Source organism: Canis lupus, chromosome 28, assembly GCF_011100685.1.
Source record: "Canis lupus familiaris isolate Mischka breed German Shepherd chromosome 28, alternate assembly UU_Cfam_GSD_1.0, whole genome shotgun sequence".
NCBI classification, from domain to species: Eukaryota; Metazoa; Chordata; class Mammalia; order Carnivora; family Canidae; genus Canis; species Canis lupus.
Window position 1 is genome coordinate 6,765,899 of NC_049249.1, and position 22,591 is coordinate 6,788,489.

The window sequence follows — 22,591 nt, forward strand, 5'->3', positions numbered from 1 at the left end:
GACAGAAAAAGTGCCTGCTTCTCCCTCTGCCTGTGTCTCTGCCTCTCTATGTCTCTCATGAATGAATGAATGAATGAATGAATGAATAAATAAATCTTTAAAAAAAAAACAAACGAAACTATTGGATCTTTAAAAGTACCAAATAGCTCTTTAGAGAATGGAATAATATATTATTCTCTTTGCCCAGAAAGACCTTGTGGTTTTAATGTATGTGCCCTGTTTCACATAATCCATTTAATAACCCAATGAGTAGTATTAACTCAGATGAGTAAACTGAGGTTCAGAGATTAAATAACTTGCTCAGTGTCACATGGCTAGTAACTGCTGTCCACATGAGTCCACAAATATTCAGCTCTTGTCTCACTGCTTATTACTTTCCCTTGTTCAGCATCAAACAAATTTTAACCTAATAGACACTTCCCTACAGATGAAGCTTTAGTCCAAACCTGCTTGTACAGTGCTTGAACTTTGACAATCTAATTTCTCCTCCTTCTTGTACTTTAATATTCCTCTGATGAGCTCCTGATGCTGCTGCCAATAGATTTTCTCTGTGCCACCATCTCTCCTTCACAAGACTAAAGCCTTGACTAAAACTATCCATTCTATTTTGTTTTTTTTTTTTTAATCCATTCTATTTTGAAAGACAACCCAAGTCTTTGTTCTCAGATCTCAAAATTATTCACTAGATCCTCTCAGTTTCCCATTCTAAGCCTTTCAAGCAAAATATCCTCTCTTGGTCTCACTTGCTCATTCAATTCCTGTCAGCAAGTCCTGGCCCAATCTACCCCTCTGCTAAAACATTCACTCTGTCTCAGCGTGTCAGATTTGCACCTTCCATTTCAGTTCCTGTGAACTACCCTATTCTAAAGAAGGTTCTTGTCAGAGATGCTTTGGCTTCTTTACATTAAATAAGCATCTCCCCCATTCATAGCACTTCTGCCTGGACACAGCACACACAGGTACTGCTATGACAGAGTATGTTTCTGTTATTTATGTGGCTGCTCAGGCTCTGTATTGTCACCTGTACATTCCTCTACCTACTCCTTTCTATACAGTCCCTCAAACTACAAATGCTTTGAAATCAAACACTCATTCTTACAGTTCACCTTTAATACAATGCAGAAGAGAGATGTTTTTTTTTTAAAGATTTTATTTATTTATTCATGATAGTCACACACAGACAGAAGAGAGATGTTTAATAAAACAGTTTAAACTGAGGCTGCGCTAAGCTTTTATTTTATTTAAAACATTTAAAAAATATTTTATCTATTCATTCATAAGAGACACAGAGAGAAGCAGAGACATAGGCAGAGAGAGAAGCAGGCTCCCTCTGGGGAGCCCCATGTGGGACTCGATCCTGGGACTCCAGGATCACACCCTGAGCCAAAGGCAGAAACTCAACCACTGAGCCACCCAGGCACCCTTGTGGTAAGATTAGATTAGATTAGATTAGATTTTAAAGATTTTACTTATTTATTCCTGAGAGACACAGAGAGGGGGCAGAGACACAGGCAGAGGGAGAAGCAGGCTCCATGCAGGGAGCCCAACGTGGGACTCGATCCCAGGACCCCAGGATCATCCTTGAGCCGAAGGCAAACACTCAACCGCTCAGCCACCCAGGCATCCCTGTGCTAAACTTTTAAAAGTAGTAGTAGGTCGGGGATCCCTGGGTGGTTCAGTGGTTTGGCGCCTGACTTTGGCCTGGAGCGTGATCCTGGAGTCCTGGGATCGAGTCCCACATCGGGCTTCCCGCATGGAGCCTGCTTCTCCCTCTGCCTGTGTCTCTGTGTCTCTGTCTCTCATGACTAAATAAATAAAATCTTTAAAAAAAAATAAAAAAATAAAAGTAGTAGTAGGTCAAAACAGGACAAAACAAAAAAAGCCCACTCTTGCTGCCCTGCAATACAGTTTGCATGTTTTTTATAAGAAAATCCTTCCTGAGAATGAAACCTTCAATCAACTAAATATTAGTTGATAAACCAGGACCTGCATTTTTTTTTAAGGCAAAGTATTACTCAATAGCTTATAAACAGCAAAAGGTTAGGTATGGGCTAAAACCCTTAGTTTCCCAACTTGGATCAGTTTATGCAACTCAGAAAGTAGAAAAACTTGGAATCTGGGCCTAAAACAACACTGACTTATTTCCATTCAAGTTATATTACAAGGGCAAAAAAAAAGTGAAGTTTGAAACTTTCCTTTCCAAGGCCAGATTCAGATAAACTGAAGGAAAAAGAAATAAATGCCATAAATCCAGCCTATGCAGCTTCACAATGACCTATTTATGTCCATTGAAAGTAATCTTCTTTCCTGTTCTTCAAATAGTATCTCTGTAGCTGCTGCCTCAAAGTTCATCTGAAACCCATGTGGCCTGGCTTGTGCCAGGTTCACAAACCACGCTGGTAAGTATATCCTTCCCAAATTGCATGACCTTGGTCCCAAGGACCAGCAAGCCACCTGGCTAGCGCAGAAGAAATACATAATCACCAGAACAAACAGCAACTCAGAAACAAACTCTTTACTCAAGGTGAGTGGCAGTCATCCGATCGGAAGGCATGGGTTATTCTTGCAAAAATCTGCATGCCTGTTACTGTTCCTGTTCACCCAGCTGTGCTCCTGAATCCTGTGGCCCTGGACTGTCAGAACTGAAAGTGGCTGCCCAAGTGGGCTGAGACGGCCTCCTCCACTCTGCTGCCAGCATCACCAACTTCTGAACACGGTTTCAGAGCCATGTGTTCCATCTCCGGTCCAACATCTGCAGCTGGCTGCTGTCCTTACCTTTGTCCCAGAAGTCTCTGCCAATAGTGGTAGTACAGCTGTACTGACTAGCCAGGAGATGCCAGTTCTTCACCCTGGTGCCCACCCCGTCACAAGAGGTGAGACTACTGGCAGTCTCAAGAACAGCTGCTTAGTACAAAATGAGGGGTAGAAGGCTAAGGGTGGACAGACAATTCTGTAGCTCTAGTGATAGCAACTCTGGACATAGGATATTCTTCCAGGAAGGAGGCTATGATAAACATACCTATCATCATAAAAGCTTGTCACGTCCAACTTATCTTCCTAGTAGTGACATTCACTGCCCCACATTCAAGGAAGCAGAACTAATGTGTTTCTTTACTAAACAGTCAAGATTCTACGGCACTGTCTTTAAAATGGCCTATGTCTCAGCTAGGTGTTAAAAAATGAACTGGGCCAATCAGATTCTCTCTTTCTGGAATTCAAGTAGAAATGTGTAAACAATTTTCCCACTGGAAGCACAATCATGCAGAGGAGAGCTGAATCACGATAATGCTGGAATACTGCAATGAAGAATTAATAGCTCCCACTGTTTGAATCCCTGCAGCCACCCCCTAGCATGATACCTCCACGATATCTGGTTCTACCACAGCTATTTGGGGGCTCTCCTTGTCATTGATAATCACATCCCCAATTTGAAGTAGTACAAGAGAACCTCTGATCCTTGTAGTCAAAGAACTCAATTACAAAGCAGGACACTGCATCACCCAAGGGGCAGACTCCCAGGGTTAAACTATTTGGGATGTAATCCCATGCTCACAGCCACAGCAAAAGGGCAGCTCAGACCCACAACCTCAGCCTAAACCAACTCTTGGAGAAACCCCTTGTATGTGAGCATAGCCAACAGAACAGAAGGATTCAGGAAAAAGCCAAGGACCACTTTGATTTTTAAATAGCTGTGAAGGTATCCCACAGGTCACATAACTTAAGTTGCTAATTTTTATATAAAATCCAGTCTTGTAAATAACAGCATAATTTATCAGATTTTATATTTAAACTCATATTCCTTTCCCACAAATGATATATACTAGTCAAACAAATAAAAACTACTTTGTTTATAATTCACCAGGTAAAACAGTATAAACTATTGGTCAGCCATACTGATAAAAGCTATGTGGTTTTAGGAAAAGACACTTCACCTCTTTGAGTCTTAGTTTAAAATAAAGATTATATTAAAATGAGATGATCTGTAAGGAACTTTCTAGCTTTATTTTTTTTAAAGATTTTATTTATTCCTGAGAGAGAGAGAAATAGAGAGGCAGAGACACAGGCAGAGAGAGAAGCAGCCTCCTCGCAGGGAGCCTGATGTGGGACTTAATCCCTGTACCCAGGATCACACCTTGAGCTGAAGGCAGATTCTCAATCACTGAGCCACCCAGACATCCCAACTTCCCAGCTTTAAAATGTGACGGACTTCTACTCTCTGAGCAATATAGTGAACTCATCATTTGCCAAGATAAAAATTCATTCATTTAACAAATACCTGAGGGTCAGCCACTGAGGCAGACATGCAAGGAACCAGGCATAGAGCAGTGAATAAAACATAAAAATATCCTACTCTCATAAAACTTACATTCCAGTCTACAAAACAGACAGAGAAACATGTAAGTTTTTCAGGTCATGATAAGTACTTTGAATAAAAATAAAATGGGAGTAAAAAAGGAATAAAATGAGGGTAAGAGGGGCTAGAAGAGGATAGATAAGGAAATCAGGAAAGATCCCTCTGTTAATTAAGGTGACACGTGAGTAGATGTCATCTAAGGGAAGAAATGAGCAATCTATTCAGAAATCTGGGAAAAAATGGTTTCAGACAAAAGGAAGTACTAAGACCCTGAAAGGCCTGAGCGAACCCCAAGGAATGGCAAAGAAGTCAGTGTGGCCAGAGTGGGTAAGGGAGAGAATGATAGGAGATGATGTCAAAGAACATCAAAGATTGAACAGATTTGACACGAAAGGAAAGGTTTAAATGCTTCCAGCAGAAGATTCATACCAATGTGGTTTTTGGCTTCTGTGGGGGTCCATTACATTCCAAACCCACAGGCAGAAGGTAAGTCCACAGCTGCAATGTACCATCTATCTAATTTGAAACTAAGCAAAAACCATGCTGCATGCAGATGTCCAAATTAGTATAAACTTCATAAAGAAAATTGCTTTGGGAAGCCATATGATATCAAATCTGGAGTCATTAAGATTTTCATTTCTTTTAACTCTAGTTAAGCTTCTGTCAATTTATCCTAAAGAAAATACTATGATGGGCAGCCCCAGTGGCGCAGCGGTTTAGTGCCGCCTGCAGCCCAGGGCGTGATCCTGGAGACCCTGGATCGAGTCCCACGTCAGGCTCTCTGCATGGAGCCTGCTTCTACCTCTGCCTGTGTCTCTGCCTCTCATTCTCTCTCTGTGTCTCTATGAATAAATAAATAAAAAATCTTTAAAAAAAAAAAAGAAAATACTATGAAAGGAAAAGCCACATACAAGGATATACTAACAAAAAGGAATATTATTTATAATAGCCTATGTGACCAACAAGCAAATAAATTAAGGTGTAACAATAGATTAGGCAGACTCTTGAAAAATATGAAAATTATGTAGTAACATGGCAGAGAAGAAGGAGGATAGAAAACTGTATTTCTGCTATAAAAACACACCCAGCCCAAAGGATATATATGAACAGAGACTGGAAGGAAACAAAAAAATGATGGTTGGTTCTGCTGGGGAGAGAGGATTACTCTTTTTATAAAATAACATGTTCAGTGCAAACTAGATTTCTTTGTTCTGGTTTTCCTATTTTATTACAATACTAACACCCAGAATTAAGATAACAATAGAAATTCCTGTGATCACGTAGTGGACAAGAGGGCTACATCATTTCTGTTCCATGGAGGTATTTTTTTTTTAATTAAAAAAATGTTTTTAAGTAATCTCCACACCCAATATGGGGCTTAAACACATGATCCTAAGATGAAGAGTCACCAATTCTACTGACTGAGCTAGCCAGCCACCACCCCTCCATAGAGATCTTCTTAGTAACCCTGCAATATGCTGATGTACATTCTTGAAGCTATCTTCCCTAGCCTTCAAGGCCACAAACATACTCCCGGTCTTTCACCTACCCACCTCTCTACTGACATGTTCTCTTCTTCCTTTTGGATCCTAACAACATTTACTTATTATCTGTTTATCATTTTCTTCTCCCTCTTGAGATGACTCTCAAGAGATGTATGTCTTCAGCCCCAGTCTCTTTCCCCAAACTACCTAATCACAATCTCATTGCCCATTAGCAATTTCCAGATGTGAGAACACACCAAACTCTACATGTCTTTAATCAAATCCTAACTACATTAAATGGTTTTCTCTCAGTTGACTCCCCTACATTCAACAGTACCAAGACTCTCCCATTCAGTGTAAGTGATTTTAAGCAACACTACCATCAAAGTCTACTACTATCATGATCTACTCTCATTCAGAACCACTGGTCTCTTACTGCCTCTGTCCTAGTAACATCTGAACACTAATATCTTAGGCCTTTGTGGTCCTTATTATTGCTTATAAACCAGATTACAGAAAATTCCTAAATAGTTTTTCTGATCCTGGCTAAAACACCAAAAACAAATTAAAAAAACTCAACCACCTATCCTTTGCTTTAAAAAAAAAAAAAAAAGGCTTCAATGATATCTAGGTACTGTGAAAGTATCTAGGGGCACCTGGGTAGCTCAGTAGTTGAGTGTCTGCCCTTGGCTCAGGTTGTGATCCCAGAGTCCTGGGATCAAGTTCTGCATCAGGCTCCCCATTGGGAGCCTGCTTCTCCTTCTGCCTATGTCTCTGCCTTTCTCTCTGTGTCTCTCATGAATAAATAAATTAAATATTTTTAAAAAGGAAAGTATTCTATATGCATTTTCTTATTTAATCCTCATAACAAACCAGAATTAGACACTATTTTTATTTCCATTTTGTAGATTTTAAAAAAATAGAGATTTAGGAAAATAACCAGCCCAAGGATACAGATATGGCAAGTAGTGGAACAGGAATCCAACCCAGGCAGCTTGATCCAGAGCCTTTCTTCTTGATCACTGGTTACTCAGTCTAAGTCCTAGGATTGGCAATCAGACTACCACATAATCCTGCCTTAATTAAGCTTGCCATCTATCTCTGGGCTATCCTTATTCCCAAATGAGAATAGTAGAGTACAATATTTAAGATCCTTGGACTCTGAGGCTCAAATCCCAGCTCTAGCATTTAACACATGACCATGGACAAACTGCCCTCTTCTAAATATGTTTCTTCTTCTATATAAAATAAGAATACTAAGGGTGCCTACCTTATGCAGTTGGGAAGACTAAATATGATTTAGAAAATAGTAACCCAATGCCTGGCTCATGGCAAGCCCTCAGTAAGTGCTAGCCATCGTACCTATCATAATTCCAGCCCCCTGCAATTTCTGCATATTCTTTTCTTGCCTAGCTTTGAAGATCAAGGTCTTGCACAGCCCACAGCAATCTGTTCCTCTTCTGCATGCCTAGAATGTTTTTTACTCACTTGTCATTAAGCATAAATTTATTTGTATTTTAATAAAAATAACAGTATCATTCATAATATCTACCGTATTCAGGGATTGCTTTGATCACTCCACAATCTTCATCATGACCTTCTGGAGTAGGTACTATCAGGATCCCTCTTTTGCAAGTGATCAAACTAAGGCACAGAAAGCTTAAACAGCTAACCTAAGGTCATACAACTAATAGGTAGAGGAGCCCAGCAGGTCTAGTTCCAGAATCCATGCTCTTTACCATTACTTAATATTTAACATCTGTTTCCATGTCTCCTCTAGGAAACTGCAAAACCGAAAAACAAGGATGGTATCTTTTCTAGATCCTCCATGAGGCCAAATACCGGCTTTTCTACAGATTGACAAGCAACAAATATTTGATGGATTGATATTCCCAACGCTGCACAGTCACTTGCATCAGGACCTAAGCCTTCTGTATTTATTCTGTTCTCTCACCATCCCTTTTCAATAACTATCTTTTTTTAAATAACTATCTTTAAATTACCTGCACCCAGCTATTATAAACATAAGTGACATTGATTACTATTCTGTACAAATGTGGGATTGGGTTCATGCCCTAAGACTTGGAAGAACCTCTCTTTCTAGACCTCACAATTTTAACTCTGCTATTCCAGAACTAAAAAGTATGCAAAGACAATCCCAGAAAACTTTTCCTCAATAGTTTGGCTAGAATTGGATTTCTTTTCATCATCAACACTTTGCTTCAATTTCATCAATAGCTATTTGAAAATATATTTTTTAAAGATTTTACTTATTTATTCATGAGAGGCACAGAGAGAAGGCAGAGATATAGGCAGAGGGAGAAGCAGGCTGCTCGCAGGGAGCCCGATGTGGGACTCAATCCCAGGACTCCAGGATCACAACCTGAGCCAAAGGCAGACACTCAACCACTGAGCCACCCAGGTGCTCCTATTTGAAAGTATTTTAAAATGATATTTCTATTTGACCCAACTCGATTCTTCTTCCACCCCAAATACAAACACTACACAAATGCCTTCATGTCTACTCTCTCTGGGGGATGATCAATTTAAGGAAGAAAAATAAATCCTACTGTTTCAAGGCTCTTTCTTTTGCATCATTTTCTCCTAACATTCCAACCACATTTCATTTATTCAAAGGGACTAAAACCCTTTTATACTCAGTCCTTCCATACGGTACTCCTCCACTTGGAATCTGCTTCCCTAACTTTCTCGCTAACTCCTCTCAATTTTCAGGGCTGCTTAACTGTCATCTTCTCAGAGAAGCTTTCTCCACATCCTCACTCTAAATTGATGCCCCCTTTTTAGAGTCACTGGACTCTCAATTTATCCTTTACAGAACTATCACAGTTTGTAATTGTGTTCATTTGTTGACTAGTTAACTAATTTCTTATTTCCCCCACAGGACTATAAGTTATGAGGTATGAGACCAAATTATGAAAACACACATTCTGACTTCCATGTCTTCCTCCACCTTTCATGCTCCCAGTGGTGCTCTAGAGAACATGAAGCAATTACCTGCTTGCGGCCTACCAACAAACTGATCCACAGGACTTTGCAGATCCTCAAATAGCTGATCAAATACCTCAATGGTCTTTTGCTGGAGAAAGCCCCAGACTCCATTACCTCCCATTGTGTTGGCCTGACAACACTTAAAGGGACAACTGATGTACCTGGTCACTGTTTCTCTACATAGATTTTAAATTCTCCACAGTCCATTGAAATGGTCATGGTGTTACAAACCCTACTCTATATCTGTACAGGTGAACTTGCCAGATGAATGAATCTGTATTTCATTAGACATATACTTTCTGAGAAAAAGGCCAACAGGCTCAATGGTGGATGGTTCATTTCTGCTTACACATACACATACACAATAGTGGATGGTTCCTTTCTACTTATACATAAGCCAAAATGTAGAGCCAAACAAATTGTACCCAATGGCCAACCTAAGATAATCTAAAGAAAAATATACTCAGAATGAAGGGCATTACCAAGAAGGCATGGACCTGAATTAAAACCTAAGGAATTTAAAGAGAAGAAGAAATACCACAAAGAGGCATTATTAAGAAGGCACAGAATAGTTGGGGTGAACTCCTTAGATGTTCCCAACATTCAAAGCAATGGGCATGGATTCTCAAAGGTACTTCAATCTTGGAATAGCACCAAATTTCTTTAGGTCCTTTCAAAACACGTAAACCAGGTTTAGATTTTAGCTGGAAGCCAAAATACAACAGGAGTCAACAGTATAATAATTATTTCTCTTCCTAACCCCTAATCACAGAAAGGCAATCTGCTCTGCAAGGATGCAAAATCAGGACATCTAGATTCTCCTCTTGGCCTTGCTGTCATTAGCCCATCTCAACACTTTATCTCAGGTGTAAAATAAAGACATCAGATCTAATGTTCTATAGTTATATATTATTATGCTGTTATATAGGATTGGTACCCTAAACCATGGAGTTAACAGGACTATTAAACTTTGTACTGCTCAGACCAACCCAAATGTTTTCTCAATATTTAGTAACAAATTTGAGTAGGATATTGTAAACATGATATATATGCAGAAAAGGCAGACAAATGAATGGTGATACAGAAACCATTAGACATAAGGTGTGACTGTGAGAAGTGAAAATATTTATCTTTGGAAAGAGAAGTCTTAAAGAGAAACTAATAGTCCTTTAAGTACCAAGAGACAGATGTCACAATGATGATTTATTCTATTTTACTTTATAGGATACAACTGATCAGTAGGTAAAGATTGCAGGGAAGCATTTGACTCCATTGAAAAGCAAAACTTAAAAATTAGCTAGGTCTAGCAAATATATATACTTCCTCTAAAATAAACTGACCTCCTTTGTCACTGGATGTCTCAGAAGCTGCATGAGCAGCTTCAAAGACTATTTTAAGGCAAGAGGCAACAAACTTTTTGCAAAGGGATTTGAGGGCCACATATAGTCTCTGTTACACATTCTTTTTGCATGTGTGTTTTTACAACCCTTAAAAATGTAAAAACCATCCTTAGCTTATAGGCCACATAAAAGCAGGTAGTTTGTGGATTCCTATTCTAGAAAAGTGCTTTCCAATAGAAATATGAGTCACATGTGTAACTTAAAATTTTCAAAAACAAAAAAAGACAAAAAGAACACAAAAATTTTTTTAACATCCACATTCAAAAGGTAAAAAGAAAGAGGTGAAGTTCATTTTAGTATATTTTATTTAATCCAATGTATCAAAAAATTATCATTCTAACATGAAAATAAAATTACTAGTGAGATATTTTACCTTTTTCTAAAACTAAGTCTTTGAAATCCAGTGTATATTTTACACTTAGAGCATATCTCAATTCAAATTAGTCACATTTCAGATGCTCATTAGCTACTTGTGGCTAGTGGCTATCATACTAGACAGAGTGGTTCCAGAGAAACTTGTGTACTCCCACTGAGAAATAGAAGAGAGAACCTTCCAATCAACACTTTTTTTTTCTTACACTTACTTCTAAAGATTCAAATTGATGAAGAAAGAAAATGTATTATTAGTAGTAATGTATTAGTAGTAATGACTGCTGAGATGACTGGCAACCTACTTGGAAAAAGAAAACTGGATCCCTTCTTGTGCCTTACTCCAATATAAAGTCCAGATAGAAATGAGAAGTCAATCTAAAAAAGTAAAATACATTCAAAGGCTAGTAAAGATAAAAGAATGCCAAAAAAAGGGGGTAGGGGATGTTATTTTTAACCACCAGATTGGAAAGATCGAGAAAGAGTGATTTCCTCAAACTCAATAAAACTGTTTTACAAATCAGATACTATAGGTGGGAACATACACATATATGACCTTTCTTAAGGGCAGCTTTATAATCTGTATAAATATGTACCTCACTTCTGGAAATTTACCCTAAGAGGGGATCCCTGGGTGGCTCAGTGGTTTAGCGCCTGCCTTCGGCCCAGGGCGTGATCCTGAAGTCCTGGGATCAAGCCCCACGTCGGGCTCCCTGCATGGAGCCTGCTTCTCCCTCTGCCTGTGTCTCTGCCTCTCTCTCTCTGTGTCTCTCTCTCATGAAAAAACAAACAAAATCTTTAAAAAAAAAAAAAAAAAAAGAAATTTACCCTAAGAGGTAGTGATACAGGGCAAAAAGATGAAGGCATAAGGATATTCACTGAAGCATGATCCATGAGAGGGAATAGCTGGAAGTAATTTAAATGTCCACCAATAGGACAGATCAAATAAAATAAGGTCATTAAAATAATGTAGGTTTCTTACAGAAAGATGTTGAAATTGCTGAGGGGGAAATGCAAGTTATTGAACAGCATGTAAGTGTTACCTCATTTATGTAAAATGCCAAGTTTCAGATAAGTTCATAAAGAGACATCAGAAGGGTATTTAATAAAATGTATGCAATGATTATGTCTGATAGGGGTAGGTTTGGGATCATTTTCTTTGGACACGATTATATAGGTTTATCTTCATTTTTTTTTATGATGATCACCTGACACCTTTTATCCCAGAGAAGTTTTTATAACCTTCTCAGCATGATGTTATTTTTCAACTAACACTTTTAGAAATATCTTTTATATGTGTAATTTTACAGAGTATGCTACATGCACCACAGTGTGGTGAACACATTTTTTCCACTGAGAGAACACTCTTGATGCTCACATGCAACTAGTACTCTTAGGAATATCTTTTTATACATGTGACTTTACAGAGCATACTATCTACAGCATAGTGTGGTGAATTCATTCACTCACTGAAATACTGCTCTGATTCAAGGAATTATTAGCACTCTTAGAAACACAGTTTAAACATGTGTCTTTACATAGTGTCACACATGTACCACGAAGTGGTGACATTATTGTAAATGCAATAATTAACATGGTGATTTTTATATTTTCTGATTAATATAAAACTTATTTTATTAATTTTAAAAATTCTTGGGGAAAATTAAAAAGGAAATATTAAAAGTAAACAAACAGCCTCTTCTTTTCATAGGTTAGAGAGATAGTGGGGAGAACTATAGGTGGTAAAGAAACCTAATAAACCAGACACAAGAGGAAGCCATTTGCCTTTCCCAAGTTAAGCTATAATTTCATTCCTGTACAAAGCACAGGAAGGGTATTTTTGACTCCATTTTCTTGTGGTAATGTTATAATAATAATACATATCAAAAAACCAATTCTTAAGAGATGAAAGACATCCTTGAAACATATCTACAGAATATAACACATGAAGAAAACGTCCTTTTTAACCCAAAACACTCTCCTATATAATTCAAGGAACTTACCCAGAGTTAACATCACTAGAAAAGTTGCCTGAATTCTGCAGAAATGACAAACTATGAACAAAAAAGTAAGAACTTTCATGTCTTCGTAAATTACAATAAATAAATACATAGCAAAAAAAAAATCCTACTAAACATAAAGGATGAATTCATGTGAAGAGTTCTTTGCTAGTTTGTCCTCCACTCCTCAACAAGCTAAGTCACTTAAAATACAGTCAGGAATAAAGGTAATTTTATATAATGTCATTTTTCAGCTACTAGGTTTTCCAAATTTGGAGTTTATAAGATCTATAAAACCACAGGACTATGGTATACAAATAAAATTTGACTCTAAAAAATCTTTTCCTCTCCTATCACTAACATTCTACAAAACCCTAGATTTTTTTCTCTCAAGTAATGAAAATTTAGCACATGGCTCATTCACAACAGACTCACAGGATGATTTCACTGGCATTACAATAGATGCCCTGAAACAATCAGTGTCCTTCTGGGGGAACAGTCTCCAAATGAAAACAGTAAGACACAAACAGGTGAACAACATTAAAATATTTTCTTAATTCAGGGAAAGAAGCCAACTGCTATTTCAAGAATTAAAAGGCTGTCTTTTATTGAACTGTCATGCTAGCTCTCCAACAGGCAGGCAGTGGAGACATTTTAAATGATTACCTTTAGGAGGAAAATACGACTTGCTTTCAGCTTTGTGAGGCCAGTCTACAACAAGAGGTCCAAACCTGCGAAAGCTGGCAGTGATCTCATCTATAAAAAAAAGAAGGAATCTTAGCAAGAGAAAAAATATATTGCAAGCATAAGGCATGTATTTTTATTTAAAAAATAGTTTGAGAGCTATTTCTAAAGCATTATTACAGAAGTCAAACCTACTAAGTGAAGTACAATTGTTTGCTGGGTATGTTTGGTTATGCACTTTCAACCATGCAGAGTGTGTTTCTAACTATAATTAATTGCTCTTCACTGCCAACAAATCTGATGTAAAGTATTTGCAAGAAAAAAATCTGACATTAGCTAAGATGACCTGTCAAGTTAAAAAAAAAAAAAAAGAATTCTAAATAGAGGAATGTTCTGTTTTTAGAAAAAAATGCAGAAGTACACAAAATATTTAAAATGTACTTTCACTTATGCAAAATAATCTCTAAAATATCTAAGATAATTAATATTAGGTTATGATTATTAGTATCCTAAGATTATTATCTGTAAGATTATTTTAGAAATAGATAATTCTTTTGGTGAGGAGTCGGGTATTATGTAGGTAATTCCATTTGATGATAAAAAGTTAAAAACCAATGATCTTTTCTCTCATACTTATTTACCTACTACACATCCTATAAAGAAAATGTTTCCAAAGTTATAGCTCAATAAATTTACCTTTTCCTTCTGACTCCTGACTCAAAGCAGGTTATAACTTAGCTCCTACTCAGATTTAAGTTGCTACTCTCTCAGCCATGATCTCAACTTTGTCTTAAAAGAAATCCAATTGATAGATGATATTAACACTAGTATGAGAATAGTTTGGAAGAAAATGAGTCTCCATCTCTGTATGGCTTCTTTTTTTATAATAAATTTATTTTTTATTGGTGTTCAATTTGCCAACATACAGAATAACACCCAGTGCTCATCCCGTCAAGTGCCCCCCTCAGTGCCCGTCACCCAGTCACCCCCACCCTCCACTCTCCTCCCCTTCCACCACCCCTAGTTCGTTTCCCAGAGTTAGGAGTCTTCATGATCTGTCTCCCTTTCTGATATTTCCTACCCATTTCTTCTCCCTTCCCTTCTATTCCCTTTCACTATTATTTATATTCCCCAAATGAATGAGACCATATAATGTTTGTCCTTCTCCGATTGACTTATTTCACTCAGCATAATACCCTCCAGTTCCATCCACGTTGAAGCAAATGGTGGGTCTGTACGGCTTTAAAGCAATAAGTCTTAAACTATTTATAGACTATTTCTTTCTCATCATGAAAAAAGAAAATCATGATAAACTAGAGAAATATCACAGCTAAAACAATACTGACAAAACAATTGTTTTATTATTATTATTTTTAAAACAATTGTTTTAACAATATTTTTATGGCAGATCCAAAGCCTACTAGAGCTGCAGTTGTTGTTTTTTCCCTTAAGTTGTCATAATTTTATTTCATTCATCCATTCAACAAATACTTATAGACAACCTACTATGTGTTGATTGGCTTTGGGCATAAGTGAAAACTCACTTTTATATCAACAGTATTGCAAGAACATTATGAAGAAAAATTCTAATTAGTCTTTATTCCTTTAAAGGCAAGGGGGCTCTTTATTAATAGATATCTATATTAAAATATGAGATGGGACAGTGTGATGAACATGAGCAAAAGTGCTGGAATCAGACTAATTTTGAATGTCAGCTGCGCCATTAACTACATAACCCCAAACTCTCTCTTCAGTTTCCTTATCTATAAAATGGAGTTGGTAGGATATGCTTCAAAGGATAGCTATAAGGATTTAAATCGGATAATGTGAAGTGCTTAGCATAATTATGGGCTAATAAAGAGTTTCATAAATGTTAACTTTCATTATTATTTTACAGCTTATCCCCAAATTAATGATTAGGAAACAAGAAGCTGTTGGGAGACCTCTCTATATGAACACAGTTAAACAGCAGACTTGGAATGCTCCATTTATTACTTCCCCATCTATTGAATATTTTCATCCTCCAAACATGAAAATAGCAATGTTCCAAAGCTGCTTGGAGAGGAGAGGCAGGGTCAAATCACACAGAGAACAAACTTGGCCTTTATAAAGTCATTAATGAATGCATTGTACCTTCATCGATATCAGGAGGAAGGCCTCCAACAAACACCTTTCTTGAGTAACGTTCTACTCGTTCTCCATTTTGACAGCGAGTGGGAGAACTTAAGCCAGATGACAAGGATTGATCACCATGACTGTCATCCAGGAAGGCATCTTCAAAGGGAAAGAGAGAAGACCGACCTGAAACAAATGTGGAAGTTTCTACAGTTAAAATTATTTTCTTGGACAACAAATGCTTTATTAGGAGCCAAAGCATAGAGTGAACCATACAAAAAAAAAAAAAATGTATCCTGAATTGTGACTTTTACAATAGGATGAGTGACTGCATATTGCAGAGCTTAGACAATCCCATCATTTTTGTGTAAAGGTATGTATAATATATAAATAACTAAATTGATAGGAAGAAGCATCAAAAATTACAGCTGTTTTCACTGTTAAAAATCATTACCTTTTACTCATACCATCCCTATCACTGCTGCTAAGAGTATTCAGCAGTTATTTTTTCCTTTCCCCAGGCACTTCTTAAAATATATGAAAAAGTAATCTTTATTCACAGATTTTTATTTGCTCAAAGGTTCAGACTGGCTGGCCCTGACAATGGAGGGAATATTAAACTGATAACAAAAGCTGATAACCTCTCTGGTTTAGCAGGACTATAGATGATCAAGTTTTCCCTGCCACTCTGAGCTAATCCAATTTGGGAACAAACATTTGCAATAATAACAGGTGGAACAAGTAAATGAGAACACATAAATTAAGATGTGGGAGTACAGATACAGATGTGGTTATGACATCCTTACCCTACTAATCTAGGCAGTAGTTTATATCGCTCAAAAAAATTTTCATTGTTAACTCTAAATCCAAATAGAGTCTATACAGCAAAGGCATTACCCTTTCCACATGACTGTAAGAAAGATGCCAGCAGTTAGAATCTGTTAATAAATGTAACACAATAATGCTATCCAGCATTACAAAATAAAATCTCAGTTTAAAAACAAATAAATATATTTCCTGTTTGAGTCAGTGAGTTCCTGGTAAAACTTTCCATTAGGTTACACTCTAAAAATGAACTGTCTTGAGCACTCAAACTTTTGAAAGAAAGAATTCCCCTCTAAAATAAATTCATACACTCTTCAAAAAAAGAACAAAACAAAACAAAACAAAAAAAGAACAGTATCTTCCCCATTTAGTCTACCCTGGCTATATTTCCCTGAAACCTACTAGTTTCTGCGTCACGACAGACTTTTAAAATAGAATATAAATAACCTTATAAAAATACTGAACATTTATTTCTTTTACCAAAAAATGGCTACTAATATAACTCTGTTTACTTCATGAACAATCCAAATGGTATAAGAAAGGCACTATTTTGATGTTGGGAGTTAATAAATAAAAGGACCTAAGAATTTTTTGTTCAGCTCTTCCCAGATTAGCTACAAAGAAGCAGAATAAAATTTGTCACCTCATGTCACCTAGCTTTCTGAGCCAGGCAGGAACAAACAATAGGCAGCAAATTCTCATCCCTTGATGTCTGTTTTGATCACTGGGGGTAAAAGAAATAGATTTGCAGCCAACTATAGGCAAAATGACCTTTCCAACGACATCCAGAGATGTACTCCCATAACTGTCAGGTTTGCTTTTCACATAGTCCACACTCAGAGTTACATGCTTACTCTGCGACAGCCACACACCCAAATCAGCGTTTCTTACAGAAAACTCCTATCCCCACCTCTTAATCTCAACACTAGTAACATGTGATGCTCAAAAAACAAAGGCTGATGGGGGCAGGGATGGAGGAGACAACTAAATAATACTGGAAAATACTGTACATCTTATGCCCTTCCCACACATTCACAATCCACATTAGAATACAAAAGGCTGGGAAAAGTTCTGCAGTAAACTAACTTGATCCAGCATTACCTGGATTTAGGATAAAGGAAATGTTAACATATATAACTCAGTGGGAAACACTTGAAGAAATATTTATCCATATCCTAGATCACCAAATAGGAGTTATTTGAAAATTCTTGACAAAGAAATCAAGTCTGGTGAAAGACAGGCAAATGCATAATATAAAACAAAGAAAGAAGTACTAAGAGAAGACCATACCACAAACACAATTTATTGTCCTATGGGAGATGGGGGTGGGCAGTGTCCTTTAGGGTGATTTCACAGGAAGGCAAACTTGAGCAGAAGGTCTTGTAAGGTTGGGAGTTTCTAAGGTAAAGCGCAGGAATCCATAGAGAAAGAACTTTCAAAACAGCTTTGATCTTGGGGCACTTGGGCCGCTCAGTCTGTTAAGCGTCTGCCTTTGGCTCAGGTCATGATCTCAGAGTCCTGAGATCGAGTCCCACATTGGGCTCCCTGCTCAGCAGGAAGTCGGCTTCTCCTTCTTCCTCTGCCGCTCCCCCTGCTTATGCTCCCTCTCAATCAAATAAAAATATAAAGTCTTAAAAAAGAAAAAAACAGCTTGATCTTTCTCTCCAAACCAAGTCCTCTAGCATTCTCTACAACCTCAAAACAGAAATGACTATTATCCACACCCAATTCAATCCAAAAATCTAGGAGTCCTCCTTGACATCTCCCTTTCTTTCTTACTTCACATCTAACCTCTCTCTCTCTTTCACTAAATTCTATCAGTTCAAGCTATGAAATAATTCGTCTATTTACTTCTCCCATCTTCAGTCTTTAACATTCTGGGGTCCAGATCACCATCATCTCTGCCTTGAACTAATGGGTCTAATAAGCCTATATGACAGCCTCTTTAGTCTACCAGATTCTATCTTCAACCCCACAATGCTTTCTCCATACAACAGCCCAAGTCACCATTTTCAAATATTAATTTGGACACACTCCTCACCTTTATCCTTAAAACCCCTCATTAATATCCCACTGTTTTTGAATTAAGTACAAAAAACACTACTGTAAACTATAAGGCCTCTGCCATCTCCTACATCATAGCTGCTGCCTCTCTCCCTCTGGTTCAGTAACCACCAATCATACAGACAGACCTCCCTCAAACTTTCTCCTTTGCCTCCAACATTAAGTACAAGGGGTTTCCCTCTCCCCCAAATAAATACTCTTCCCAACTCCCCAGTTTTCTAGTTAGTTCCCACTAATCCTTCAGGTCTCAGCTGAAAAGTCATTTCCTCAGGTGGAACTCTCCTGAATTTCTAAGATTACATTAGGTTCCCTTTTTTATCCATTCATAGCACTTCTCCTAAACTTTTCCAGTCACCATTACACTATCATGTGGGTTTATATTTGGTATCTCATTCTTCAGCCCCATTAAACTGTAAGATCTATTAAGACAGGAACCAATTTAATCTTGTTCAGCACTGTATCTTCATGTCCTAATGAGGGCACTTAAAAGGTATTCAATAAATATTAAAAGTGAAGCAGTATCCAGAAAAGGATAACAGTACATGCAAAGACAAGCTGCTGCAAGTATATGCTGGAACACAGCACACATGGGTGAGAATGGCAAGAGATGGAACCATGACCTAGGAAATTGAGACATTTTCTATTGCTTCTAGTTGCTCAAACATATTCTATGTTCTATATTACAAAAGCAATAGGAAATTTCCCCATTTTCCAAATTTAATATTTCCTTCTAATAATAGCTTTCTTTTTTAACTTCACTCGCTTCCTGGAGACTGATACTCCCATCTAATTCATCTTCCATCCTGTCAGAATGACTTTTCTGAGATGCCTGTGACCATGTCATTCCCTCCACTCCACATCTTACAATAGCTACTATCACCTTCACCAGCAACTTGCACCCACAGAAAGAGGGGGTGGGGTGAGAGTCTAAAGAACTGTGGGACCATCCAGATGAGAGAAAGAGGAAATCTTGAACAAGAACACTGAAGAAGGAGAAGATATTCAAGACATTCTGGAACAAAGAGAACTTTCTTTGTGCATGGCCAACATAACCATAGCTTCCCAGACTGTATTTGGTGAAGAAAATAAAAGCAAGAGTTAAATGTAAAAATTTGGACTGTTTTAAAAATTGGTTATGGGTAATTAAGAAACTTGCCAAGGTTTTAAAACCAAACCTCTGTCTTATTAGTAGTACCTAGAGTACTATAGATTTTAGTGATAAAGTTATCCTTGGAAATGAAACTGCGAAGAATCCACATATATATGATGTTTCTCTGTGGGTAAGAACTAAGAATATAGATCTCAGAGCCCAATATCCAGATCTACTTAATCTGAATGCATGGAGTTCAAATTTGAAAATCTGCACTTTTAACAATCTCCCCAGTGACCCCTATGCTCAGTTTAAGAGCAACTAAAATAGATTTTAACTGTCTAGTAGGCATCCACCAAAAGTGATACTGTGTGAAGTATATGGAGCCTTGGGAAACATCCAAGTTCAGTCAAGTTAGAGAAAGTATATCCTCAGGAACAGAATGTAAAATCTATAATCTAGTCAACCTTACTGTAACATGGCTGCCTTAAGTGCTGACAGAGAAAAAGTTAAGTCTGTAGGAAGCATTTAAAAGAAATATAGAGAAAAAAAAAAAGAAAAGAAAAAGAAATATAGACCAAAAGAAGAGAGTTTTATCATACTGGTAAGATTATTCCTCTGTGGACAGAATGGTTCATTTGATGATTCCATAGCATAAAAACCATCTTTCCCTATGCTCTAATTATTAGCTCTTGAAGGACTGTTCTATTACTTAATTTAGTACTTTGCTACTGTGAAGAGGTACCACTGTGACTCCTAAAGTAGTAGACACATAATCAGCCACTAGAATTGTCTTTCTGTTACATTCATCTCCATAAGTTAAAACATTGGTATTCGGATTTGTCGAGGTTCTTCATGAGGTCAGTATTTATGCATTCATTTGGTTGGCATAATTACAATTCCTCTCAAGACATCATCCTTGGGAAGACTAGTAAAATTTTAGTTTCCAAATATGTGTTACTAGAAACTGAAACTTTAAGAGGCTACACCCAAATTGTGTCCCACAAGAGGCGCTACTTCACTTACTAGCATCTCTCTGACATATTACGTTTCTTTAATAAAAACATTGCCCAGGACCAAAACATTTTAGGTAAGCTATGTTACTTCCCCAAAATTATATTCTTATGCACCTAGCATATTAGTCCGCTTTAGAATCTGATACTTCCATGTAAAATATTCATATTGAGTATTGCAAGAGAAGGAGAATACTTTTCAACAGCTGCAATTTTGGCCATTTGGCTTTCCCTTCTACCAATGGTCTGGTTTATGATCTCTATTTTCAAATAATAACCAGAATGTAGTTTTTTTGTCCAGTAACTGAACAAATAATCTCTAAATGTAGAGGGAACTTAAAAGTATGTTGAACGCTTTGTAAGAGGTAGGAGCCTTGTAAGAAAAGTACAAAATAAGAAACCCATAAAGCATTAGTTAAGCAGGAGGGCTTGTCCAAAGCTCTTGCTTACTTAGGGGACTCCCTTTCCTACAGTTTATTATGGTGAAACAAAAGCCCACTGGCCATGATGGGTTGCCACAGCAGCTCAGGCCTCACCTCTAAGCTCCCACCAAAGCCTCTGTGGTCAATCCAGCAGCTCCAGTATACTTCTAGCCCAGTACTTCCATTCCAAGCCTGACCATTTTCATCTTCGTTTTGCAAGTAGCTCAGAAATGAGTCATTTCAGGAGTTTTGCTTTTTTTTTTTTTTTAATGGATTCTGAGGTATGACTCCCCTAAGAAAAAAAAATTGCCTAAAAGTCAGGAGTCAGGTTCCAGCTTTACTCTGACCTTGGACAAAACATTTCACACATCTGATTCTTATTTACATAACAAGAGATTTGAACAGATGAATGGTTTTCAAATCTCTGGGAGCAGTAAAATTCCTTTTATTACACAAAAATATTTCATAAAGCCCTAATATACAAATATTAAAGTGCATCTTACTTGGCATTACTATAGGGGTATCTCTTAGGCATCACAAACTTAATGTGTTTTTAAATGAACTCTTGACATCCACTTTGAACATATTCTCTCCCGGGCCCATTACAATATGTGGCATCGCAATTCACCCAATTGCTCAAGCTAGAACCTAAGTATCATTTTTGAGTCTGCCTTATTTACTCCCCACATTCAATTCTTTAGTTTAATGCCATTAAAAAAGGTTAATTCCACTCTCTAGAATTTATTTTCCATTTTTTCACTTCTTTCCAACTCTATTGCCATCACTCTATGCTAAAACACCATCATGTCTTGTCTAGACTACTACCTTCATTCTGAACTAGACAACCTACTTCTCTCACTTCCCTTTAAACAGTAGTAGTCAAAGTGCTCTTTCAAAAACATAAATCTGATCATTTGACTCTGCTTTAAAACATTCATAGATTTCCTCTGTACTTGGACCACATTCAAAATCCTCACAGGGATCTAAAGCCCAGCAAGATCGTATTTCCTTCCTTCCTCCAACTCCATCTTAATACACCCTTCCTTCTTTCCTACCAAGCTCATTCTGGCCTCTGTTTCCTCCAATACATAAAGCCCCTTTGGGCCTCACTTACCCCCAACTATTTAAATAAAAGCTTGATGAAGATACAATTCACCTATTATACAATTCATCCATTTAACACATTAGCAGCCACTCTCCATTTTCTTTGAACTCTCTCAGACCTAGGGAAACACTACTTTCTGTATCAACAGAAAGGACATTTCATAAAAGTGGAATCATGCAATATGCAATCTTTTGTAATTGCCTTCTTTCACTTAGTACAATGTTTTCAAAGTTTATCAATGTTGTAGCATCTATCAGTATTTTGCCTCAAGCCTCTTAAAATAGTTGTCTTATGTCTGGAATTTCCTTTAAAACATTCTAAGGGGGAGAAAGAGGGAACATATGAAACAAATTGGCAAAAATGAAGCTAACTGGTGGGTAGATGGTTCAATAAACTATTCTATTTTTGTGTATGTTTGAAAATTTCCACAATAAAAATTTTTCTTTAAAGATACCTGTCTTTCCATCCTTTGGGTTTCAATTAAATAACATCTTTTCAGAGAAAACCATCCTAGGTTAGAGGGAACTTGCCATTTTTTTTTCTTCCTAGTACTTTTCACAACTATTGAGTATGGAAATGTTTTACTTATTGTCTCTCTCCTACTAGAATGAACGAACACTTTATAGGGAGACAGAACATGTCCAGAGTCTAGCACAG

The 22,591-nt window shown here is 37.3% G+C and overlaps 1 protein-coding gene across 12 annotated transcripts in view; it reads right to left on the reverse strand.

The window, feature by feature from the left end:
- CPEB3 (cytoplasmic polyadenylation element binding protein 3) overlaps positions 1-22,591 on the reverse strand; it is a 199,719-nt gene that overhangs the window by 63,425 nt on the left and 113,703 nt on the right. For all 12 annotated transcript variants that reach the window (XR_005380421.1, XM_038578187.1, XM_038578188.1 and 9 more), the window contains 2 exons: positions 15,434-15,601; positions 13,283-13,372 (listed from right to left, as the gene is read on the reverse strand). Coding sequence is in view for 11 of the 12 variants with exons in the window: in XM_038578187.1 (XP_038434115.1) it covers positions 13,283-13,372; positions 15,434-15,601 (258 nt within the window). In the remaining variant the exon portion in view is untranslated. The remainder of the gene's footprint in view (positions 1-13,282; positions 13,373-15,433; positions 15,602-22,591) is intronic.